Consider the following 27,201-nt stretch of genomic DNA (forward strand, 5'->3'; position numbering starts at 1 on the left):
CCCAGAGCCCATACAGACCCTAAGAATTTCACCGTATTTTACTATATAACCATTATACATGTACTGACAAATAGAAAACACTTCCTGGTAAAATTGGACAAGTAAGTCACAGAGTTCACTTCCCCTGTGTTGCAGGAATTTTCTTGATTTCACTGATGAAGATATTTAACATATTTGGCTTAATTTGATGGTAGTCAGGAATTTACTTGATTACTCTGCTATAAAATAAATAATGAAATGGTCATTTGAATTGAAAAGTTGTCTGGATTTCCTCAGATTACACTGCTGTAATAAGAGCACAGTCGTTTGAATTGAAAAGTAGTAGGGAATTTACTTTAAACTGACATTACAAAAATAAATAATGCATATGAAATTAACCTTTACCCTGCTAAATGTCTAAAATGGACTGCTCCATCATTCAATTTGGGCAGAACCACATCATTTGAAGGAATATTCACCGCAAATTTACAGACTGAATAGCGAACAGTGCAGACCATGATCAGACTGCTGATCTTGGTCTGCACTGGTCGTAAAGGCTAATACACTTCCCACCAGCATGCTAAAGGTTAGTGTTCCTTCAGTAGGTTTGTAGCTATTACCAACCAGAAGGAAATATATAAAGTTAGTTGTATAAAAAATTGTCATCAGTTGCAGGGTAGTCTTTGAGTTCTGCTGTAATTCAAAACTTTTTTATTTTATGACAGTACCTTGATGAGGACGAGCTGGAGGGAGAAGACGGCGGGGAGAGAAAAGTTAAGAAAAAACGACCCAAAGGTGGAACTAAAGCTTCTTCAACAGTATGTATTTCATTTGGTGGATAAATTTATTCTGTATATTTGAATAAAACAAACCGTCTTTTTCATAATGTTGATGAAAAGAGATTTTCAGGAAATTTCTGTACAAGCTAAAAATGTAGTGGATAAAAAACCAAACACATAGTCAATTTACAATTTACTAATATTCCAATATTTCGGCTAATACATTCTTCAGGGAATAAAAATAAAGAACGGATATAGCATTGTAGTATGTTACGTGAAAATTGCTGGAAACAGATGGTAGTATAATAGATGCAATGTTATAGCTGATATATGCGTTCAGTACATTTGAATAAGAAAGAAGCTAATTGAATTTTAGCAGTAATATTCTGCAGATACTTTCTAGTAATATTGCTTGCTTTTGATAGTTTTATAACTGTAAGAAGTACTTTACCTAAAGTGAACCACACAGAACATTGATTTTCATGCAGGTCTAGTTTCCATTTCTTATTTCGTAGTCTGTACAAAGACCTTAATATATTCTGTTTTTGAAATAAAAAGGTTTTTGCTTATTTTATGACAGCAATAACAACTAATTTCTACTTTCACTAATAAATTTAATACTGACTAGAAGGATATGTATTTGGCATCAAAATGTTATTATGCATATATATGTATATTCATATAAAACCATTTAAACATGATAAACATAATCACACATGTAAATTGAATAATGACACAGAAAATCAAATAAGACTTAATTGATGGATTAAACGATCGTGATGTAAAACTTATCTCTAGGTGCTACCATAGAGAAAAGATGGAAAATCCAAGCGGCAGTTCCCTAGCCAATTAACAACTATTCACAGCGCGTCCCTGTACAAATATTTTTCTCCTCATTTTTGTTACCGTATTTTTATCTTAGCAGCGCCCCAGGGACTAGATAATTAAAATAGCGCGCAAATGCCTAATATGTTAATCACCATCCCAAGCGCCCCAAATGAAACAAATTACAGGAAGCGCGGGAAAAACCTAGCCTATTTTCGCTCTTAGGGCTTAACCCGTACGCCTGATATGCTATCAGTAATTTTGAATTTCGGAGATGGTGATTTGTCACCACACGACTGAACCTACCCAATTAGGTGATACCATAGACAAGGGAGGTAATCGTGGGTGTGTTATTCTAAAATTGGTCCTGCTAGGTGTCACCATAGACCGGACTCTTTCAAATTTCCTATTAAAGTAGGGCCAGGGTCCTGCCGCCTAGAATTTTCCGCATCACAACATTAACATTTTACTACTTTGATCCCTCATTACAAATTAAAGAATTCACAACACACTAATGTCTGCTACTGTTCTAAATGACACTTTCCAGTCTACAGTTTTGGCAGCAGTTTTCTTTGGTAGCTCGCCTGTGAATGTGTCGACTGTCTTCACTAGTGTGGTGCTGAATACATGAATAATAGCTTCTGTAGTAATATTTAGCTTTACTCCCAAACTGAAACATACAAAATTGTTTGGCAGTATCACAGAACAAATAAACATTTTCAGTATTAGCACATGTATATTTGCATTAAATGATAAATCTATATTAAATTCTACATATTTAAAAACAGGGTGCGGTGGGCGGGTAATTTTTTGTGGAGCAGCAAGATCTGTGTTTTATTTCAACCGGAAATGGAAAGGCCTTTGTTGTGTCACGTGATAATATCGGTCACGTGATCCGAAACAAAATGGCCGCTTATCGTACTTTCGTACTCAACTATTTTCGTACCCAAATATTTTCGACCCCATGTTTTGCAGCAAAAATAAATTAAATTATGCTGAATGCATAATTGTGCTTATTTTATGACAGCAATAACAACTAATTTCTACTTTCACTAATAAATTTAATACTGACTAGAAGGATATGTATTTGGCATCAAAATGTTATTATGCATATATATGTATATTCATATAAAACCATTTAAACATGATAAACATAATCACACATGTAAATTGAATAATGACACAGAAAATCAAATAAGACTTAATTGATGGATTAAACGATCGTGATGTAAAACTTATCTCTAGGTGCTACCATAGAGAAAAGATGGAAAATCCAAGCGGCAGTTCCCTAGCCAATTAACAACTATTCACAGCGCGTCCCTGTACAAATATTTTTCTCCTCATTTTTGTTACCGTATTTTTATCTTAGCAGCGCCCCAGGGACTAGATAATTAAAATAGCGCGCAAATGCCTAATATGTTAATCACCATCCCAAGCGCCCCAAATGAAACAAATTACAGGAAGCGCGGGAAAAACCTAGCCTATTTTCGCTCTTAGGGCTTAACCCGAACGCCTGATATGCTATCAGTAATTTTGAATTTCGGAGATGGTGATTTGTCACCACACGACTGAACCTACCCAACTAGGTGATACCATAGACAAGGGAGGTAATCGTGGGTGTGTTATTCTAAAATTGGTCCTGCTAGGTGTCACCATAGACCGGACTCTTTCAAATTTCCTATTAAAGTAGGGCCAGGGTCCTGCCGCCTAGAATTTTCCGCCACAGCAAAGACAACGCATTTAAAGAAGTTTGTCTTAATTGCTTTGTCTTTGTCCTCCAAAATTCTTAAAAAAAACACCCAAGAAATATGTATATATATTTATTGTTGCTTATTCAGTATGAGCCTGAGGCTTTGTCGAGGGCTTTCATGACAGAGCAGGATAGTGTCATCAGAAGTACAGACATGCCAGAAAGGTTTCAGCTACGTCAGACCCCAGTGAAGGAGACCGAGGAAGGGGAACTGGAGGAGGAAGCTGATTGGATTTACAAACAGGCGTTTAATTCACCCCCAGTCTCGACACAGGTAAACAGTATAATTTAGTAATAGGATAAGGTAAATACATACATGCTGAGGTGATTTCAGCTGTGTTAGACAGTAGTGAACGATAAGAAAATCACTCCATTTTCCACATGGTTAAATAAATTAATAGGTTGGAAAATTGCATACAGTCAGGTGGTAACTAATGTTACTTTGTGTGAAATAAACTCAGGTTATACTTATATGTAATGAAATGAATTGTACTTGTTACAGACATTTCTGGATCAGGAGTCTGGTGGTAGCTATGGATACAGTAAGAAAGGCCCAAGTATGGTGGAGAAAATAAAGAAAGCAGTGGACTTCATGAGGAACAAACATCACGAAGTAAGTAAATTTTGCAGAAATTGTTGTACAGGGCAGAGCCTCCTCTACCCAAAGTAATATATATTTGACAAAAGTGCTTAAATGAGAACTACTCATCCACACTTTGGATGAAAGAACATTAATATCCTAGTAAAATGCTTATCTTGCATTGAGAAATAGTACAAGAGGTGACAACAAGTGTAAGATATTTATAAAATTCCATATTATAGAATTTTATTTTTATGCATTTCTTGATATGAAATATTCAAGACCGCTTAAAGTATTACACTTCATTAAGGTGCTCTGTTAGGGACATCGATGTTTAGCCCTTTGCACCATGTTTTCGGCATTTTTGCATAGTATCATCATGCCTTATCACTGTACTATCGCTCCTCCGGGTGCCATTGTGTTTCAGCTTCTCCCCATTGTAATATCACAATTTTGCTCTTCAAAGGATGATAGTTATGAGATGGGAAAACACAATGTGAAAATGTTATTATGTCATTGCATTGTGTTATTGTATTTTCGCGTTTTGTTGTTATGCCATCACATCCTAATAGTGTCTTTGCATTGTATTATCCTACTATTGCCCTTACCAATCTACAGAGTGAAAAGGAAAAACGATGACGGCCGTAATAGAACATGGTACTTCATATATTTTAACTCTGAAGGATATTTTTGCAAGAAATTTTACTCCAGTGAAATATGTTTGTAAAATTCTTTTTTAAGGTGCTCTTAAAGTAAGATCAGATATCATGAGTATGTGTTGTTTTTATTTAGGTACCATTTATAGCCTTCTACAGAAAAGAGTGTGTTGAACCAGATCTTAACATTAATGACTTATGGAGAGTTTGGCACTGGGATGAAAGGGTAAGCTTTCATTAAGTTACATTTGTCATAGAACTCTGATTGCATAAGTTGCAAGGGCATTTGCAAAATGTTCAAGTTATACAAGGTTTCGAGTAATCTAAATATAGAAAATATTAGAAATTTGGCTGGCAATCTCACAAATTGTTCAAGTGAGCCCAGATTCTTGAGAAATGGATGCTCAAGCTAGTGGTGTTTCACTGTAGGCCTACTTAAAGATTGTTACTTTGATTTTTAGCTTGACTATTAGAAGAATAATAGTCTAGTGCCTAAAATGTAAAGAGCTTAGATTTTTTTTAAAGCGTTGGTTAAATTATTGACACACTTCTCAATTTGACTTTTAAGTTAATGTTTCTTAGCACTGGTAACTCTCATACCCTTGCTTCTGACAGCTGTCCGCCATCCTCCCTCATGTTGCAGGTCTGGTGATTTGTACTTTGCATGGATTTATATCAAAAGTAGTATGAAGAATAGACAGTTCCTATTTAATTTGTTTGTTCAAAAAATATTTTCTGTTTCAATTTCAGTGGACACAGTTACGAACCAGAAAACAAAACCTGATACGTTTGTTCGAAAGAATGCAAAATTACCAGTATGAAATGAACTCTGACCCAGACAAAGTTCTCGAGAGTAATGTGCGAACATTGACAGAGGAAGACATTGACAGGTATGAGTAGACATTGACTGCTCATTGTATGAATGTCCAAATGATAGTCTGTTTGATGTTGAAATTTTGTCTCCAGGATTGTGCAATTGATCCTTGGGATCAGCTATTAAATGGTCTGTTATGGTCTGACTTGACCCTCACCTCTTTTGGTTCAGAAACCTTGCTTGGAGGGCAGAATTCTGTCATGTGAGGAAGCCATATACCTGGTTTACAGAGGGTTGGTGGTTCTACTCAGATTCCTTCCAGTAATAAAACAGTGCTAAGCCTGACACCTTGGGTCTGCGTGCACCATTAAAAGCTGAAAAGTTGCCGTAAGACCAATAATTCTGTCGATGTGATGTTAAACCAAACAAAAACAACAACAAAAAAAAACGATGAATAAAGAATAATAGGATTTTATAGTATTTGTCCACTCCCTGTATAATTGTTGAAAATTTGTTTACTTTTAATGGAGATCAAGTTTAATAGTATCTGTACAAAATTCAGTAGGTTAAATAACTACTGGGGGACCTTTGTGGCTGAGAGGTTGTTGATGCTGATTTTGAATCATTAAACTTGTGTTTGAGCCCTGCATGGAAAATGGATTATTTCATGTGAGGAAGTCATCCAACTGTCGAAACAGAAGTCTATGGTACTACCCAGGTGCCTGTTGTTGCCTGAAATAATGTGTGGAGTGTCACTTGGTATCTTCCTACACCCGCAAAACCTCACTATGACATAAATGGTGTCGATGTGACTTTAAACCTAACAAAAATTAATAAATTCACGTCTCAACTGAATATTGGCAGTATGATTATTTTCACATATTTGATGTTGCTTTACAGAGTAAAGAAAGTAGAAACTATGGAGGAGTTACGTGATGTCTACAACCATTTTCTCCTTTACTATGGCTCCGATATTCCCAAAATGCGCAATTTTGAGAAAGTGAAGCGTCGAGAAGAGAGAAATGAAGAAAGAGGAGAGGATGAGCCCAGAGACGATGATGATGATCATGATCAAGTTAAACAAGCTTCCAGGAAGTCAGGATATACAATATGCGTTAAAAACAAATTAGGTAAACACAAATGATGTCAGATAGGTTGAATGAAATTAGTGAAATTAAAAAGGCTTCAAGGAAGTCTGGATAAATAGCAGTGTCAAAAAAAAATTATGTGATACTGTAAGTTTTGAAAATGGTGAATGAACTTAAATGAAATTAAAGTTCAAGAAAATCTGGTATTCTATTTGTGCTAAAAACTAGATAAATACAGTTAGTACCTGATAAACTGAAAATCAGTAAAACATGTTTCCTTTATATCAGGCTGTATAAACCAATGTTGAAAATCAACCAGCTTAAAGCAGTTAAAAATGAAGAACTTTGAATAGTCCAAGGATTTGTCAGAGTTTATTTTAGTTCTCATTGACTGCCCCTACCCCGACCCCCTAAAAAAACAAAAAAACATATTTCAACCAACATATTTCTTTTTTTTTTAGTGAAAAACATTGTTTTAATTATGAACAACTTTTCCTCTGTTTTAATTGTTATGGCATGATTTTTACCTTCTACAGGCCCTGCCAACTGTGCCCACTCCCCCACCCACAAAAAAATGGTTTTGAAAAAATACCATATTAACTTTGTTAAATATTTTGAAAAGTGGTCAGATTGTTTCCAGAGCTGTTTCTTGCAACACAAATGGTTAAGAAAGATTGTACTAATTTGGGTTAGACAAAACATGCTTCATTTGTTTGAGTTTATATTAAGCCTCTTCACATATATTTCTTCACAAACACTCTTCTTATTTCAGATGAAATAGCCTTAAGATTTGGGTTAACCCCTGAACAATTTGGGGAAAATCTTCGAGATAATTACCAGAGACATGATGTAGATCAGTGTCCGATGGAACCCTTGGAAATGGCCGCTGATTATATAGCAGGGTAAGTAGAAAACATCAGACCCTTATATTTCTGCATGGGAAGTGGTGGAAGACATAATAATTATTTTTTTTTATGAAAAACAACCTAGAGGTTTGCTTTGTAGCTGTTTTCACCTTTTTATAACACTCTGTGTGACAAAAATAAGGAAAGGAAAAAAGCCTACCTGCCTAATCAATTTTTTTTTGTCAAGAAACTCTAAACACAGGTGATTTTTTCTGGCCTGATGTTATGAACCTCAGGGGCAAAGAATTGTTTTCAAGTAGGGATATAACCAGCTAGCTTGCAGGACTGTGGTTCCATTCAGGTGCCCTAGAGCCTAAAATAATGAGCAGTATGGCATCATGGTCAAACATCATAAATTCAAGTCTAGATATTGAACAATTTGAAATTTGACGTCTAGACTCTAGATGTTAAAATTTCAAATTGTTCAATAGTAAAACAGCATTTTGACACTGATCTCTAAACACAAGTTTCATAACCTGGAACCCTTGGGTCTTCCTCTACCATTGAACCTTGAACTATTTTGTGTGAACAAAGTTTATTTAATAATGGAATAGACAGCCTTTGTTCAACAACGTTATTTTTTCCAAATTGATCTATTTCAGACAATTTCCAACAGCAGAAGAAGTTATGCTTGGATCGCGTCACATGGTTGCTATGCAACTGTCCCATGATCCGTTAGTGCGGCAGTGTGTGAGAGCAGCTTACTTCGAGAGAGCCAGAATACATGTGGAACCTACAAAGAAAGGAATAAAGGTTAAGCATTTTTGGGTTTCCTAGTAGCATTTCAATGTTTTTGCTCCTAAGCTGCCAGATTATGTTGCTCCCTTGGCTGGCTGCTATATACAGATTTGACTGTACTCTGATGAGTCACAAATGCTAAATTTCTAAAATGGACTGGTCCATCATTCAATGTGGGCAGTACCATTTATTATTTGAAGGGTTGTCACTGAAAAATTACAGACTGAATAGTGATCAGTACAAACCATTATCAGCCTGCATGAACGTGTAGGCTGCTGTTGGTCTGCATTGGTTGCAAAGGCAAAAGTACTTGCCGACGGCAGACTGAAGGTAAAACACTTCCGATAGTAAGAAGAATAGATACTATAGATCCGAGTAAATTAATCTGAATATGAGTTTCATCAGTAGAAATCACTAACGGTTTTAAGTACAGAAAAATAAACAACTTTAATACCTTTACTTATTATGCACATTTCATAAATATTTGCTGACGAAAATCTTGAATCAAATTTTCCAAATGCATACATGGGGCATTCTTTAAGTCTATTAATTTCACATTTTAAACAAACCATATAAATACAGGTTATAGATGAGGCCCATCCATGCTACTCATTGAAGTATCTGAAGAACAAACCAGTACATGATTTGAAAGATGAACAGTTCCTGCGACTTTCAGATGCTGAGGATGATCAGATTCTGACCATCAGAATCTCGATGGATGAAGAAACAGACAACCCCAATATACAGACATACTTCGAGGAAATTAGACAGTTGTATTATAGGGTAATTTTTGGCTTTTAATTTTCTTGTGTAATTATGCCAAGTCTGACTAGATTAATAGAGGGGATTTTTGGATAAAAAGCTGGTGCAGAAAGAAAGTATACTGTTGTTTTATATGAACAGTGTTGTATGAAAACTCAAGTATAAATATAACATTAAGTCAACTGCAAAGAAGAATCAGTAATACAAATATCTGGTGCTAGAAATGTGCTGCTGACATTCTCAGAAACTATGCCTGATAATACAAACAGTCGTGATTACCACTGTTTGCAGTTTAATGTTACTAATCTAGAGAAAACTATTTGATTTAAACATTTCAAGGTCAAAATGTGTTGTACCATCATTAGCATGTAAAATTCCATGCAAGAGTAGCAACTGTGGCAAAAAGCCAGCCAATGTGAGTATTGACAGGGCCAGCGGTCAGTATTGGTTAAAATGGGTCAGTACTGGTCAATACTGGTTGATTCAGCACTCTTCTTCCAAAAGGTCCTTTTACAAAAGTAATGAAGCAATAATCTTACAGATTATATTGCATGAAAAAAAATGGATGAATTCCAAACCATGAAGTTTTGTTTCAGGATGAGTTTAGTCACCTTGTACAACAGTGGAATATACAGAGAAGTCAAGCCTTAGAGAGGGCCCTTACCAAAATTCTCTATCCACAGATGGAGAAAGAGCTCCGCCTTAAACTTATCCAGGAGGCAAAGGAGGGTATTCTAAAGGTAAAGTCCTAGGGTATAAGTTTTTTTATATTCTTTTAGATTAATAACTGTTAACTATTGTATTAGATCTATTTAAGCATACTGTAAAGTAATTTAATTTGAAAGCTTTGAAAATTTCATGGTTATAGCTTAGCTAAAACAGATACCAGTATATCATGGGGATATTAATTTGTGGATTTCAAATTTTGAACATAAGATAAAAGGCAATTTTTTATTGGGCATTGAGATTTAATTTTGTGGAATGACTTAACCACAAAATCCACAAAAATAAGTCTCTGCGAATATCAATGACTTAACAGTACTCTTGTGTTAAAACAGGTATGATCTAACTTTTAGTAAAACTTTTGGTTCACAGTGTCATAATTTATGTCTTTCAGGCATGTTGTAGAAAGCTGTACAACTGGTTGAAGGTTGCGCCGTACCAGGCAGAACAACAAATGGAAGACGACTATGACTTTGACGACAATGAATCAGGTGTACGTGTGCTTGGTATTGCCTATATTAATGAAAAGTAAGTATGGTGTTTCTACTTTGAGTATTCAGCATGCAAAGATTTTGATATTAATGTCTAAAATTCACTTTATTCTTGTATCAAAAGCTCAAATCTCTTTGGTGAGTTTTGTATTTCTCTAATTGGTTTGCAAATAAATGAGTCATATTGAGTTCAGGTAAGCAGTGTCTGCACTGTGAGTGGGACTGTCATTTTGTCAGTATGTTGCTATCCTTTTCCATTCTCTACTGTTGATTCTGCTTTAGCGGCCACCTGTATTAAGTAGCCACTTGCCTTAAGCAGCCAGTCAGCCAACTTCCGAATGACTTAGTGGTAATTTAAACTTGTCTTATAATAATAATAGTAATAGCAACTTTATTTAAAGAGGATAACATATTTGGCTATAGCCAGTCTAACATTACGGTTCTCTAACATATTAATGTAAAAAATCATCCTAATATATACAGTGAATTGAAAGACATGAATAAAAATAATGTATTATGAACAAATTAATTATCAGTGGCATAAACAGTATGTAGTACAATGAACAGAGATTAAGGCAATATAAAATCATGTACAAGTGGTTTTAAAATAAACGTTATTTGTATATACTCATTTGTGAGAAAAGTATGGGAAAGCGTTGGATTACATTTAAGGAAATAATATTGTTATTATGTCTTAAGCAGCCATCAGCCTTAAGCAACATGTTTTGTCACTCCCTTGACTTGCTGCTTAATGCTGATTTGACTTTACATGTAAGCATTTTTAAATGGTTCTGCAATTTATATATACAGACTATATCAATAATATGTAAGATTAGGCCTTCATTATAATACAATTTTTGGAGTTACAACTAAGAAATCAGTTACAATGCATCATAAGTTTTGTTGAACTCTTCCAGAGATACAACATCTTTTGGTTGTATGGTGAATGGAGAAGGGGAGGTAACTGACTACATTCGACTTCCATATCTGAAGAACAGAACTAGGACACAGAGGGAGAAGGAGAGAGAAGAAAAGGTATGTGTATATACAACTGGAAGAGTGTTGCAGGCATTGATTAACATTTATGTTAATACCTGTAGAGCACATATTTTATTGTTGAAACTCTAAGACTCTGTCAGAAGCTCAGCAGCATTGTTGTAATGTAATCATGCAGAGAAGTTACAAATTCACATAGTGGCTTGTGTTTTACTCTGATAGAAGACTCCATTTTGCTTTTGTATTCTAGGAGAAAGATATGGAGAAACTGAAGGAGTTTATTGAAACCAAGAAGCCACATGTTGTAGCTGTGACTGCAGAAAACATGTAAGTTTTGTTTTTGAATGGGTTAGAGTCGAGCCAACACAGTCAGAGTCATATGGTGACATTTTACAACTTTAATTTGATGGTGGAGGAAGCTCCCAGTTGCCTCTCAAGGCATTGCTTTGGGTATGGTAGGTCACCACAGTAGAACCACTGACCTTCTGTGACATTGGTTAGGGCAAGTGATTCAATGTCAGCGTCCTTAACCACTCGGAAAACTGAAACAGATAAGAGTACAAAACTGTGAAGAGTTGAGAGTTAATTCTCGGGTGCAGCATATTTTTTGTGATGATTTGACAAAAGCAATTGAAGTCACTTGTTTGCCATATCGGATTTATATGGAGTTGTGATGTTGAGCAAGTTATTACTTCTGTCATATCAAGGAACACTGAGTGAAGTGGTGGCCAATACATAAATGAAGCTCTGTAGAAAGCATAGAACCAATCAAACAGACAGAAGTTAAACGTAACTGTACAGAAAAGGTCTTCTATCTGCTAAATGTTCCTACAATGAAGGCATGTTGGCAGCATTATTATTGCACAAAATTTAATGAAATGTCTAGATGTGAGACGTCCAATTATAAAACACTGCACTGCCTTTTTGTGCAAAATTAGAGGCTTTATTTTTAAAAAGACAAAGACAGTTGATTAGTTTTGCTGTAGATATTTAAGTGCTAAAAGTATATGTATATTTCAGCGATGCGTTGATGATTGTGGATGATATCAAGAAAGTGATAGCAGAGTTAGAACAAGAAGCGCAGTTGCCACCTATCAGTGTTGAGTTGGTAGACAATGAGCTGGCCATGGTGTATGCAAACAGTACAAGGGCTGATGTAAGTTCTTGTTTAACAAGGATCCAGTGACTAAGGCCTGTAAAAATACTGTATACATGTGTATATTCTTCAGTCAAAAAGTTCACTAATTATAATTAAGGATTCCAGGGATTTCAGTTGTGAAAATATTTGTGAATCATGGAGAATGAAAGTGTCAAAGCTAAGTTTATGTTTACTTAACTATAATAATGTTCTTTGTTAAACATGGAAATTTAGAGTTGCTGATATTTCCATGAATTTCTTGATTTTGCAATATTTCCTTGAAGTAAACTTTTCAACTTGTACAATACATATAACTGAGCAGCAAGTTTGAGGTAGTCAGACTCTCTGGCATTCTTTTTTTCAGTTCTCCGCTAGAACAAAATGTTCTCTCTGTACTATTAAGTAGCTTGACAGTGGTAGGCTGTCAACTCTTCAGATTGAGTTGTATGATAGTATAAAGTCTGTGAGACAAAATTGGTTTGTTACAGGAGGAATTCAGAGAATATCCACCTGTACTTCGACATGCAGTGTGTGTGGCTCGACGATTACAGGATCCTCTCATAGAGTTTGCTCAGCTGTGTAACCAAGATGAGGACATTCTCTGTCTCAAATACCATCCTTTACAGGTAAAATTTACACTTTGATGATATGCTTTGATAAAGTTGCCAAGCTATGTAACCAAGATGAAGAGATCGGTCTCAAATACCATCCTCAACAGGTGAAATATACATCCTTGTAGAGTTGACCAGCTGTATTTCTAAGATGAGGACGTCTATCTTAGATACAATTTATATTTTAAAAGCTTATAAACTTAATATTAAATTATACACTGATTAAAAGGGAAATGATTTTGTGTTTATGTGTTTTATGACTAAGCTGGAGATTCTGTCACTTACAGAATGTAGTGTAGTTTATTTTGCAGGAGAGTTTAATGTGTGGTAATGTATTTTACAGGACAGTTTAGCAAAGGAGGATTTACTCAATGCTCTGTATCTAGAGTTTGTGAACAGAGTGAATGAAGTGGGTGTAGATGTGAACAGAGCAATAACTAACAGCCATACAGCAGTACTTGTGCAATTTATCTGTGGGCTCGGACCCAGGAAAGGAGCTGCGTTACTCCGGGTAGGAATTTTCTTAGACCTTAGTAAATTTTTATGAAGCTGTTTTTAGCTCATCTGATTTTTTGGAAAAAAAATGATTAGTTATTGTCATCACTTGATCGGCGTCGGCGTTGTCATTGCCTGGTTAAGTTTTATGTTTACGTCAGCTTTTCTCCTAAACTATCAAAGGTATTGCTTTGAAACTTGCAACACTTGTTCACCATCAATAGCTGACCCTGTACAGCAAGAAACATAACTCCATCCTGCTTTTTGCAAGAATTATGGCCCCTTTTGGACTTAGAAAATATCAGATTTCTTGGTTAAGGTTTATGTTTAGGTAAACTTTTCTCCTAAACTATCAAAGCTATTGCTTTGAAACTTGCAACAATTGTTTACCACCATCACCATAAGCTGACCCTGTACATTAAGAAACATAACTCTGTCCTGCTTTTTGCAAGAATTATTGCCCCTTTGGACTTAGAAAATCAGATTTCTTGGTTAAGTTTTATGTTTAGGTCAGCTTTTCTCATAAACTATCAAAGCTATTGCTTTAAAACTTGCAACTCATGTTCACCATCATAAGCTGACCTTGTACATCAAGAAACATAACTCTCTCCTGCTTTTTGCAAGAATTATGGCCCCTTTTGGACTTAGAAAATATCAGATTTATTGGTTAAGTTTTATGTTTAAGTAAACTTTTCTCCTAAACTATCAAAGCTATTGCTTTGAAACTTGCAACTGTTGTTCACCATAATAAGCTGACTTAGGTCAGCTTTTCTCCTAAACTATCAAAGGTATTGCTTTGAAACTTGCAACACTTGTTCACCATCATAAGCTGACTCTGTACATCAAGAAACATAACTCTGTCCTGCTTTTTGCAAGAATTATGGCCCCTTTTGGACTTCGAAAATCATGGTTAGGACAATTTTTCTATTATACAAAAAATCAGATGACCGTCAGCACCCGCAAGGCGGTGCTCTTGTTGAATTATGTTGCAATTTTGTTTTTGACTTGAGGTGCAACTTTTCTCTACTGATGCCATATAACATTAGGTGTTGGTTTGACATTGTACCAGATAAACTAAATATCTCATAGCTTTACTTCTCTTTTGTTTTCAGTTCTTGAGACAGAACAGTTCACGTCTGGAGAATAGAACGCATCTAGTCACATTGTGTAGAATGGGTCCCAAAGTGTTCATTAACTCTGCTGGTTTCATCAAAATAGATACAAACTCTCTTGGTGACAGGTAACTGTTGTCTTCATTCTTCTTTACCATATAACAATAGAGTCTGGAATTCCAACCAGGACACGTATGTTTGATACCACCAGTTTGGGCATGTTTCCAGTAAATTTATCCCCAATCTGTATTTTGAGTAGGTGAATATAGCTGTTTTTATGCTCAGATAAAGTTCAACAGTACTCTTAAAAATTTTTACAGCACTTCTGTAAATGTAATACTATTGAGAAAAGACTTCTAGCAACATTTAGGTAGAGGTATGAAACAAATGAGGTGAATAAGATTTCAAGGTTGCTTTAAATCTGTTTATTGGTTTTCTGATAAGTACTAAATGTACCATTAAATGTTAATTATGTGTACCTGATATTATCAGTACTGAAGCCTATGTAGAAGTGTTGGATGGGTCTCGTGTTCATCCAGAGTACTATGAGTGGGCCAGAAAGATGGCCGTTGATGCTCTAGAATACGATGACACAGCTGAAGATGCAAACCCTGCCGGGGCCCTGGAAGAAATCTTAGAAAGTCCTGAACGTTTGAAAGATCTTGATTTGGACGCTTTTGCAGAAGAATTAGAGAGACAGGTTTGTATTCGTTTTACATCACTTTTTCAAATAAGGCTTATAGCAAAAAGCCTGAATGTTTCCAATCATTTGACAACAATGATAATACACAAATGCAGTCTAAAAATGCAAAACATGCTATGTTTAGTTGTGTGAAGTTCAAACTTTATTGTTTTCTCTTCCCAGGGTTATGGAGACAAACATATCACACTGTATGATATTCGAGCAGAATTAAACCACAGATACAAGGATCTGAGAACACCGTATAGATCTCCAACAAACGAAGAAAGATTTAACATGATTACCAAGGAAACTCCCGATACATTCTATATTGGTCAGTAGTTTGTCAATTTATAGGTGATTGCATATAATTATTGAATATATGGTTGAATAGCAGAAATTTGGCTCGATGAAAATATATGAAAGCCAAATGTTTGGTCAATAATAGATTGTTTTATCACATATTTAACTGCTGTTTAGTGTATCGGAATTCAACAACGATATCTGCAATCACAAAGAACTTGATCTGGAAAGAAAGGAGTTATCATTTACAAGTTTGTTGAAGCTTAAGTTTGAAGAATGAGAGTTAAACGTTAGTGTTGACATTCAGGTGTATTTTGTATAGAAAAAAAAAAATAAAAAAATTTCACATTAATGGCATTTGTGCAGTGATATCAAGGGCAACCCTTTGTGAGGGATTGCATATCCTGACATCATTCACAAAAATAAACATTATGGTGTCATTTGAAAAAAAAATTCCAAATCAACAAACCAAGTAGCCCTTTTGTGAGTTATACACATCTGAACATGCAGAAAAAATAGCATTTAGTCTTTAATAAAAGAACATTTAAGATAACGTAAATTGATTGGAAGTACAAATGATAAAAATAACAAATGTAACATATCTGTATGTCATTTTGTACCACATATATCTTACAGGTAAATTATTGATGGTACGTGTTACTGGAATTGCTCACAGAAAACCTCATGGTGAACAACTTGACCAAGCTGATCCTGTCAGGAATGAGGAGACTGGATTGTGGCAGTGTCCTTTCTGTAACAAGAATGACTTTCCTGAACTCAGTGAGGTTAGTGTGTTTTATATGTTGAATTATTAGGAGGATTTGATGGCTGGAGTTAAGGAATTTTGTTAGGGGCCTTCGTAGCATAGTATTTAGGATTGCGGGCATAAAATAAGTTCCCCAACCACTCACCACCTCATCATAACCAACCCAGTGGGTTCAGAACCCCATGTGAGATGTACAGTTCCTTATCGTGAGGAAAGCAACAAGCTTGCTAATAACAGGTCTGTGGTTCTAGCCATGTGCTAGACACTGCTTGAAGTTATGCTCATAGTTGCACCTTGGGTCTTCTTCTGCCACTTTATGCTGACTTAAATTGTCACAGTGTGACTTTAAATTTAAGCATGGATTGCTCAGTGGAAATGTTGGAGCGTTGTTGGGGCTAAACAGTTCTTTTAAACTGACCCAATTGGGAAAATGACTTCTTAGAATGGAATGAGGTAAAAAAGTATTTAACAACATGTAATTCAATAGTTTAGCACAATTGAAATTGATTTATTGGTAAAAGCTATGGGATGGAAATGTCACAAATTGCAATTATTTTTGTATTACAGGTGTGGAGTCATTTTGACAATGGAAGCTGTCCAGGCTCGGCTGTTGGTGTGCGAGCAAGACTAGACAATGGTTGCACAGGATTTATACACATAAAAAATCTCAGTGATAAAAAAGTGACAGATCCACTTGAAAGAGTGAAGGTGAAGGCTTTATACATTAAGGGATTTTTTTTTCAGTAAATCTGCTGCTATGAAATTTCATGCAAGATAATGTTCAGGAACAGGCCAGTGACTGTAAAAGGTTTTCAGCTATTTGTAGGGAAATTATACTGAAAGGTATTCAGAATGGAATGGAAGAGATATGTATACCCTGAAATCCCAAAAATAAGCCAGTTTTGAAAATAAGCCGGTCTCGAAAATAAGCCACCATTTCACTACAGGCAAAAAGGGCTCATAAATTAGCCACACTCAAAAATAAGCCGTCCAATTTTTTGTATCAGTAATAGTATCAATGACTTTGTTAGGACAGCATATAAGATAGCAAAAATGACCAACGTGTACATAGCAGATTTATTTCCAAATGTAATAGCAATAAAACATACTTTGGAATAAAAACACTTAAAATAATGCAAGTTGTGCTGATTTTTAAAACCCTGGACAAAATAAAACTTTAAAAGCCTCAAACACTTCTGTCACGTCAATTCTATTAATTAAAATGACCGGTCTTTATAACACAATGCAGTGTTTATCACGTATTGTGTAAGTTATTCTTACTTGTTGGGCGATTAAATCATAGGTGTATTTGTTTGTTAGGCCAGACAAAACTTTTTAATGGGTAATTATCAGTTAGCATCGGATTATTTTCAATAAGAAATTGTGACAAATTGTAACAAAACAGATATGTCAGAAGTATAAGTATTTACCGACGGCGATGGTTTTACTAAAAAACCAAAATATAACATCCTCATCTTCAGTATTTCGGTACTGGAAAATACACCGGTTTTTAAACCGTTACTGAATGTATGTACTCAAAAGTTTGCCGGACTCAAAAATAAGCTGGTCTCGATAATAAGCCACCAAATCCTTACGAAAATTTAAAATAAGCCGTGGCTTATTTTCGGGATTTCAGGGTATATTGCCAGCACATGGACCAAGGAAAGATTCCCATTTTAATGAAAAGCATTGTTATCTGCTATGATTGAATTCAGGTTTCCTTTCTTAAGGGTTATGGTTCTTCCAAAATTACAATGCCTGAACCTGAAATATTGGCAAAATTTGAAAGTTGCTATTTGAAGGTGGTGGAATGTAACTTTCGGCATGAAAAAAATCTGGGGCAATGTCTTATACTACTTTCTAGTACTTAAAACTGCTTCACAGTACAGTACAGTACAGTTGAACTCGATATCTCGAACTCACTCATCTCAGAATTCTGGCCATCTCAAAGACATTTTCAAATCTTGTCCCAAAATCGCGAGCATAAAATTACATTTTAAGTCGAAATTTTTATCTCAGAATAATCCGCTCCATCCCTTGGAATTCGAGAAACTGAGTTTTAGCTGTATTACTTTTGATGTTGCTATCTCCGAAGGGCTAGTAGATAAATACCCCTGTAGAGATATAGTTATTTTGTAACATTTAGTGCCACCGTGGTTGAGTGCTGACTTGAAGTCTTTCACCGTTGCGGGTTCAGAATCTGGCTTGGGGTATAGAATTCTTAATGTGAGAAAGCCATCCAGGTTGCCTGAAGCAATGCATGGAAAGGCACCTGAAATCTTCCTCCAACTTTAAAAATTTGAGGGGCATCTTGGATCTTCTTATACCACCAAAAGCTAGAAATGTCGCCATATGACCTCATTTGTGTTGGTGTGACTTAACCTAACAAAAACAAGCACATTAGCCTCTATAGGGCTACAGCCTGTGTACAACAGAATAATTTTATGTTCTTGTTGGCTGTATGGTGTTTTCACAATGATACGTTATTTTCTAGGTTGGTATGATGGTACATTCAAGAATCATTAAGATTGATATTGACCGATTTACCGTGGATCTCACTACAAAATCTACAGATCTCTTGGATAAAGAAAATCAATGGAAGTAAGTACCTGAATATATATTTTTTGCAATTTGCCTGGCTTATTTTTACATACTACTTTGTCAGATGTTTCAAAGTTAAATGTGGAAGAATTGATCAGTGTAGGTTCACAACAAGCAAAAAGTTTTCTTAATACAGGAAGTGTCTCTGTTGCCAATTGGTTCAAGTTGCAGACTTCATATCCTTTGTCCATCATCTCTGTGGGTTTCAGCTTTCCTCTGGTTATCATATATGGGTGTCAGCCTGTTGCAGAAATAATGCCTAAAAGGCTTCCCCTACCGTAAGGTTTCCATGTGAATTGAACTGTGTCAGTTTAACCTAAAAATCTAAAAAAGAAATAAAAAAGATACATGTTACAGGGAGATCCCGTTACTCAGAGAGTCAGATTGGCTTAGAGGTGCAGTTTAATAAGCGAAGGGATTTTATCCAAGGAATTCATTTTTCAGATTCAGAATTAAGAATTTAAAATGCCTGATAAAAATTTCTCATTCTCATCTCATAAGAACTAAAACAATAATTTGCCCTTTGGAGATATTTAGTGTATGTGAAAGGTGAAACAACACAAGTTACCACAACTAAATGTTTAAATTTCAGACCGCAGAAAGATTTGCATTATGACATGGATAAAGAGAAGAATGAATCAGAAAAAGAGGAAGAAAAGAAGAAAATACAGGCTAGGCAAGGTAACAGATATGTTTCTGTTGTTAGGGAAGAGAGTGATTTTATGTTGGATGTACAATGTACTAGTATTAGCAAACACGATGAACAAACATTAATTTTACTGGCCTCTGCTTATAACTCATTGACTTAACAGTTCAGTATTCCTGGAAGGTCTGAGAGAGCAAGTTGCCTAACTTGGAGAACCTACTCATAGTAAAATTTGATTGAAGTTACAACACCTCCGTACCATGCAAGAAGCATAGTCAGATGTCCAGGAAGCAGAAATGAAGACAACATACATTGTTAGGACTTTCTTCTTTTTGAGAGAAGTCTCAAAAGTAACCAGTTTTTTATTTTTTTCAATTTTGGAATATTATCCAGCATGTGAATTCCTGCGCCTGATTTTTTAGCTCGACTTTTCAAAGAAAAAGTAGAGCTATTGTACTCGCCCCAGCGTCGGCGTCGCCGTTGGTTAAAGTTTTTGATAAAGTCAAATATCTCTGTTACTATCAAAGCTGTTGACTTGAAACTTAAAATAGTTATTTAGTATCAAAGTCTACACCAGGAGAAACAATCCCCATAAATCTGATTGAATTTTGACAGAATTATGCCCCTTTTTAACTTAGAATTTTTGGTTAAAGTTTTTTATAAAGTCAAATATCTCTGTTACTATCAAAGCTTTTGACTTGAAACTTAAAATACTTGTTTACTGTCAAAGTCTACACAAGGAGAAACAATCGCCATAACTCTGATTTGAATTTTGACAGAATTATGTCTCTTTTTAACTTAGAATTTTTAAAAAAAATTTTGGATAAAGTCAGATATCTCTGTTACTATTAAAGCTTTTGACTTGAAACTGAAATAGTTATTTACTACCAAAATCTACACCAGGAGACACAATCTCCATAACTCTGATTTGAATTTTGACAGAATTATGCCCCTTTTTAACTTGGATTTTTTTTACTGGCAAAGCTCAAATTCAGAGGCAAGCACTGAGAAAAGTCGAGCGCGCTGTCTTACGGACAGCTCTTGTTTTATTTCACTTTTCAAGGCCAGAGTAATGGACCTTGACTTAGTCAAAAAGTAAAAGTTGAGTACCATTTATCTCAAAATGTATTTGACCTAAAGTCATAAAACATCTGAGTGTTGTAACATAGCATGTGAAGTTGTGTACCTGGTGTTCCTTTTTGGATTACAGGTCTAGGCCAGAGTTCTGGCCCTTACTTACCTAAGGTTGTTAAAAATTTGTGTTGCATATGTCTTAAAAGATATTTCACCTAGAGTCATGAAACCATGTATGGTGACAGGAGATGGGGGTAAGGTTTAGGCATCTGCGTCCTATGGACACACATCTAATATTAGTTGTAGGATGGAAGTAAACTCTATCAGAGTTAGTGGAATTAATGTTTATGATTTTTAGCTCACCTGTCACAAAGTGACAAGGTGAGCTTTTGTGATCGCGCGGTGTCCGTCGTCCGTGCGTGCGTCCGTAAACTTTTGCTTGTGACCACACTAGAGGTCACATTTTTCATGGGATGTTTATGAAAGTTGGTCAGAATGTTCATCTTGATGATATCTAGGTCAAGTTCGAAACAGGGTCATGTGCGGTCAAAAACTAGGTCAGTAGGTCTAAAAATAGAAAAACCTTGTGACCTCTCTAGAGGCCATATATTTCACAAGATCTTCATGAAAATTGCACAGAATGTTCACCTTGATGATATCTAGGCCAAGTTCGAAACTGGGTCACGTGCCATCAAAACCTAGGTCAGTAGGTCTAAAAATAGAAAAACCTTGTGACCTCTCTAGAGGCCATATATTTCACAAGATCTTAATGAAAATTGGTCAGAACGTTCACCTTGATGATATTTAGGTCAAGTTCGAAACTGGATCACATGCCGTCAAAAACTAGGTCAGTAGGTCAAATAATAGAAAAACCTTGTGACCTCTCTAGAGGCCATAATTTTCATGGGATCTGTATGAAAGTTGGTCTGAATGTTCATCTTGATGATATCTAGGTCAAGTTTGAAACTGGGTCACGTGCGGTCAAAAACTAGGTCAGTAGGTCTAAAAATAGAAAAACCTTATGACCTCTCTAGAGGCCATATATTTCATGAGATCTTCATGAAAATTGGTCAGAATGTTCACCTTGATGATATCTAGGTCAAGTTCGAAAGTGGATCACATTCCTTCAAAAACTAGGTCAGTAGGTCAAATAATAGAAAAACCTTGTGACCTCTCTAGAGGCCATATTTTTAATGGGATCTGTATGAAAGTTGGTCTGAATGTTCGTCTTGATGATATCTAGGTCAAGTTCGAAAGTGGGTCACATGCCATCAAAAACTAGGTCAGTAGGTCAAATAATGGAAAAACCTTGTGACCTCTCTAAAGGCCATATTTTTCATGGGATCTGTATGAAAATTGGTCTGAATGTTCATCTTGATGATATCTAGGTCAAGTTCGAAACAGGGTCATGTGCGGTCAAAAACTAGGTCAGTAGGTCTAAAAATAGAAAAACCTTGTGACCTCTCTAGAGGCCATACTTGTGAATGGATCTCCATAAAAATTGGTCAGAATGTTCACCTTGATGATATCTAGGTCAAGTTCGAAACTGGGTCACGTGCCATAAAAAACTAGGTCAGAAGGTCAAATAATCAAAAAACCTTGTGACCTCTCTAGAGGCCATACTTTTCATGGGATCTGTATTAAAGTTGGTCTGAATGTTCATCTTGATGATATCTAGGTCAAGTTCGAAACTGGGTCAACTGGTAGGTATAAAAATAGAAAAACCTTGTGACCTCTCTAGAGGCCATATTTTTCATGAGATCTTCATGAAAGTTAGTGAGAATGTTCACCTTGATGATATCTAGGTAAAGTTCAAAACAGGGTCACGTACCTTCGAAAACTAGGTCAATAGGTCAAATAATAGAAAAACCTTGTGACCTCTCTAGAGACCATATTTTTCAATGGATCTTCATGAAAATTGGTCACAATTTTTTTTTTTGATAATATCTAGGTCAAGTTCAAAACTGGGTCACATGAGCTCAAAAACTAGGTCACTATGTCAAATAATAGAAAAAACGATGTCATACTCAAAACTGGGTCATGTGGGAAGAGGTGAGCGATTCAGGACCATCATGGTCCTCTTGTTTTGTAAGTGGCTTTTGAAACTTGGATTGAGGTGGGGTACAGCCAACCTCTGTTATCCACACCATCTGTGTCTAAGAGCATCTAAGCGGACTCCTCCCTTTCTGTAGTTTCTTACCAAATATATAATCCAGAACAAAAATCTTCCCAGGATTGTTTCAGTCCAGATGTGGAACTGTTTATATATTGCTATAGCAACCTTATCATATTTATTACTGTTACATTTCAGCATACATTAAGAGAGTTATAGCACATCCTAATTTCCACAATATTGGGTACAAGGAGTGCGAGAAGATATTGTCAAACATGGACCAGGGTGAATGTATCATTCGTCCAAGCAGCAAGGTAATAAATTTATTTCATTATGTCTCCCCAGTAGATGGGATAGAGACATACTGTATAAATGGAAAAGTTTGCGATGTAGAGATGTTTGTGAATTTGGCGAATCGGCAAATCGTGGAATTCACGAAAAATATCAACCAGCGCAAATTTTGACGTTCACCAAGATGGGTCATTATAGTCAAGTAAACATAAACAAACTTAGCTTTGGCACTTCAGTTTTCAGCAGTTCACGAAAATTTACACTTGCAGAACGTATGGAATCGCAATTTGCAATCGTTTTGACCCGCAAATATATCAGCTTATACAGTAATGGTTTTGTCTTCACTGTCTATCTGTCTTCCTGTTCATCTGCATCAAGTTTGTCTGTGCTTCTTCTCAATAAAGTGTGGCCAGATTTCAGTTAAAGTTCTCAGGAGTGATAGGTATGAAGCCCAGTTGCCCTTGTCATGTGCACAGCCCACTTAGATTATTTTTCAGGGTAATGACCCTCATAGAGGTTAGAATTGAAACTTCATAGGAATGTGCAAATTGCCAAGCCTTGTTGTTCATTGATTAGTGTTTTAGGATTGAATGATTTTTAATTGAATAACATATTGGCTGTATAGGGTTTATTGTCAGGGCTTCTTTGCAAAACCCTCTGGTCAGATTTGAATGAAACTTCATATGAATGATTTGATTTGAAGTCCAGTTGTGCATACCATCAGCATGTTTCACTCTTGATTAAATGCAGCATTTGTGAGGATATGTCAACTAAGTTATTGTCTTTTTTTCACTTACCCATGTTAATACATTAAAATAGTAAATCATCAGTCAGTGAACCAACAAACCATGGCACAGTACATGACTTGTATATCTGGAAACTAACCTTTGTATATCAGGAAGTTACATATCTTTCAAAATGTAGTCCCTTTATTTACAAAATAGCCTATTCTGCGGTGGGATATGAACTCACTGAATTTTCTTGTTACAGTCAGATCTCTATGTAAAGGTAATGCTAAGAAGAGGCAGTAATGTTCATTATCTGGAGGTGGTCTTTATTCCCAAGTATACAAAATTATTTCCAACAAATATTGATACTTTCACAGTATTAGAACTTATGAAGAAAGACTACCTGCATAATCGCAGTGATGTTGTTACTACATTGAAACCTGTGTTAAGCATCATGTCGAGGTAGCAGCTAATTCTGTCTGCTTAAGACAGGCATCTGCTTAAGACAAGCTGAAATTGAAACAAGAAGTTGATGTGGGAAGTTAGCTAACAGGCTGCTTAAAACAAGTGGCTGCTTAATGCAGGTGGCCACTAAGGGAGCAGATTTATATCAAGAATTTCTTTTTCCCCTCCATCAGAATCTGCACCCAGCTGTATACACATATAATCAGCAACATATTTTTCTAACTAGGGAGCCGATCATCTTACTGTTACATGGAAAGTGGCTGAGGGAGTTCTACATCATATAGACATCAAAGAGGAGGGGAAGGAGAACGCCTTCAGTCTGGGACGGTCGCTGCTTATTGGTGGAGAGGTAAGTACAGTACTCAAGATACAGTTTTTTAAAGTAAAAGAATTTACAGTTAGCGAAGTAGGCTGAGAGCAATACTTACACTCAGGATGGTGTAAGCTAGAAAATATGTCCCAAGGTCAATCGTCTTCCACCTTTGATTTATGTAAGGAAGTTGTAATTTATGTGGGGAACAGGTAAACAGTTCAAGAACAAGGAGTTAACTTACTATAACTGAAATACTGTTATAAATTGTAAACTGAAATAAGCACAAAGCTTACAAATAAAAGTACACAAGAATGAGAAAATAATGAAGATGATGAAGGAACCCATATGTTTAATGGTTGCACAAACATTTTGAGTATTATGTGTGGTAAAGATAGCTTGTATTTGAAATAATTTAGTAATTGTGCAAATGTGAAGATGCCCATGCATTAAAGTTATTATATTTTAATTCTGCTTCAACCAAAATTTAGTAATTAATAAAAAGCTGAGGTTAAGAGTGGAGGCAGTGCAAGACAGCAGTGCATCCAGAGTTTCCTCTTTCATACTTCCTGTGTTAATTCTAGGAGTTTGAAGATCTTGACGAAATCATTGCACGTCACATCCAACCCATTGCATCACATGCACGAGATATTATCAATTTCAAAAATTACTTGGATTCTGATGGAGGGAAAAAAGAAATTCTTGAAAAGAAATTGTATGAAGACAAGAAAAAAGCTCCATCAAGGTAAAATAATTCACATATACATTTTTTATGCCCCCTAAGGCAGGCATATTAGTTTTCAACTGTCCGTCTGTTCGTTTGTTTGTTCGTTAGTTCATTCGTCACAACGTTAACTTTTTGCATAAAGGCACTTTACTCGCGAACCTCTGCACCCAGGACCTTCAAACTTCACATGCTGATAGTGCTTACTGAGTACACGACCCCTACTGACTTTGGGGTCACCAGGTCATAGGTCAAGGTCACAGGGGCCAATGTTAACTTTTTGCATGAAGGCACTTTACTCGCGAACCACTGCACCCAGGACCTTCGAACTTCACATGCTGATAGTACTTATTGAGTACACGACCCCTATTTACTTTGGGGTCACCAGGTCAAAGGTCAAGATCACCAGGTCAAAGCGCTGCAGGGGCATTTGTCACCATTAGTGACAGCTCTTGCTCTGATTGTGAATCCTGTTTAGATAGTGGTTTATGTTTTTGTCTTTCCTGTGCCAGTACAGATCAACCTGTGTTAAGCAGCCAGTCAAGGGAGTGATGCAGTCTGGCTGCTTAAGACATGTTGAAGTTAGAACAAAACACACTTTGGGAAGTCAGTTGACATGCTGCTTTAGGCAAGTGCTTAATACAGGTGGCCATCAAGGCAGGTTCAGCTGTATGCACCAAATGAAGACCTTTACAAAAAAGAATTTTCTTTAATTACTGGGGCATCCAAGGTCAAGAAGTTTGTGGTTGATTCTACATAACACTTTTCTCACAGCTGTGAGATACAGCTATGCTCCAAGCATGGGGTTTGAATACTTCCATGTGGAAAGGCTGTCCTCAAGACATAGTTTTATGCATGGATGGGATTTACTGTTACCATGAAAAGTTGAAATGTTGCCATAAGACTGGTTGTGCTGGTATGAATTAAACACAAAAAAGCCACAATAGTGAATGGCTTAGGAACATAATTATAATTTACATGCCTTGTTTACTTTTATAGATTTGGTCTTATATACCTACTTCTGTTGATGTTGAAGTAGACAGACAGCAGGTAAGGTAGTAAATTTATTCACAAAATACATTTCTGTTAAATTTTAATCTGTATTTTATAGAATACCATACTATTTGAGCTCAACCAAACAGTACCCAGGCAAGTTCCTGCTTTCTTACATGCCAAGAACAAAACCACGCCATGAGTATGTCACCGTGACAACAGAAGGATTCCGGTATCGACACAAGAGCTTTCACTCTATAAACTCAATGATGAGATGGTTTAAGGAGCATTTCAGGGACCCACTGGTTGGCACACCCAGTAACAGAACACCTATGGTTGGCCAGACACCCAACTTCAGTCTCCAAGGTCTGTTTGATAGATAATAATCTCAGATTTTGTTAGATTGTATATTGTATAACACTGTCTTCAGGATTTCTGTGTTCAGGTAGCAAAAGTTGCTAGCTTGGTATTTCTTGCCACTTACCATTGTGGGTTCGAGCATGGCTCGGGTCACAATATGTGTAAGCTATCCAGCTGAATTGTAGAAAATTGATGGTTCTACCTACGTGTCTGAAATGATGCTTGATGGGATTCATTTGTTCTTACTCAGCATGTAATAAATAAAAAGTTGCCATGTGACCTTAGAAGATTTCAGGTGTCTTAAACTCGAACAGACAAGTTGAATTGTCCTTATTGAAAATTTTGTGATGACAGTGTATGTTAAAAAGTGAAATAATCATCTCAATACACAGTATTACAATCATTAAGGTAGTTCTGCACGTTTGATAAACCGGAAGTGATGGCGTAACGTCATTTATCCGGAAAACGTAGAATAAAACCTGGATTCGGCGTACGGAAATGAAAGTCAGTTCATGAATTAAAGGCAACCTGTGAATAAATTTATTAAATTGTAACAGTCTCTATCTTTCTAAAGTTAAAATATGATATAAAACATCTGACACGTTAAATAATTCAAAATAATGTCTTAAAATTAGCTTTAAATAGGCGGTTCACTTTAATCATGGCCAAATATCTCAGAAATAAGCACACAGACATATACATTTTA

General features: G+C 36.0%; 1 protein-coding gene across 2 annotated transcripts in view; it reads left to right on the forward strand.

The window, feature by feature from the left end:
• The window catches only part of LOC123533295 (transcription elongation factor SPT6-like), a 38,393-nt gene that overhangs the window by 7,734 nt on the left and 3,458 nt on the right, over nt 1–27,201 (forward strand). For both annotated transcript variants that reach the window (XM_053519848.1, XM_053519849.1), the window contains 27 exons: nt 705–797; nt 3,422–3,607; nt 3,836–3,946; nt 4,706–4,795; nt 5,320–5,459; nt 6,284–6,513; nt 7,244–7,373; nt 7,979–8,129; nt 8,697–8,897; nt 9,473–9,616; nt 9,994–10,127; nt 11,008–11,125; nt 11,337–11,413; nt 12,107–12,242; nt 12,713–12,850; nt 13,179–13,346; nt 14,443–14,570; nt 14,935–15,142; nt 15,308–15,455; nt 16,061–16,209; nt 16,758–16,898; nt 18,685–18,791; nt 19,384–19,472; nt 22,823–22,938; nt 24,335–24,457; nt 25,003–25,163; nt 26,254–26,501. In XM_053519848.1, the coding sequence (XP_053375823.1) occupies nt 705–797; nt 3,422–3,607; nt 3,836–3,946; nt 4,706–4,795; nt 5,320–5,459; nt 6,284–6,513; nt 7,244–7,373; nt 7,979–8,129; nt 8,697–8,897; nt 9,473–9,616; nt 9,994–10,127; nt 11,008–11,125; nt 11,337–11,413; nt 12,107–12,242; nt 12,713–12,850; nt 13,179–13,346; nt 14,443–14,570; nt 14,935–15,142; nt 15,308–15,455; nt 16,061–16,209; nt 16,758–16,898; nt 18,685–18,791; nt 19,384–19,472; nt 22,823–22,938; nt 24,335–24,457; nt 25,003–25,163; nt 26,254–26,501 (3,865 nt within the window). The remainder of the gene's footprint in view (nt 1–704; nt 798–3,421; nt 3,608–3,835; nt 3,947–4,705; nt 4,796–5,319; nt 5,460–6,283; nt 6,514–7,243; nt 7,374–7,978; nt 8,130–8,696; nt 8,898–9,472; nt 9,617–9,993; nt 10,128–11,007; nt 11,126–11,336; nt 11,414–12,106; nt 12,243–12,712; nt 12,851–13,178; nt 13,347–14,442; nt 14,571–14,934; nt 15,143–15,307; nt 15,456–16,060; nt 16,210–16,757; nt 16,899–18,684; nt 18,792–19,383; nt 19,473–22,822; nt 22,939–24,334; nt 24,458–25,002; nt 25,164–26,253; nt 26,502–27,201) is intronic.

The sequence above is a fragment of the Mercenaria mercenaria genome, chromosome 12 (assembly GCF_021730395.1).
Source record: "Mercenaria mercenaria strain notata chromosome 12, MADL_Memer_1, whole genome shotgun sequence".
NCBI classification, from domain to species: domain Eukaryota; kingdom Metazoa; phylum Mollusca; class Bivalvia; order Venerida; family Veneridae; genus Mercenaria; species Mercenaria mercenaria.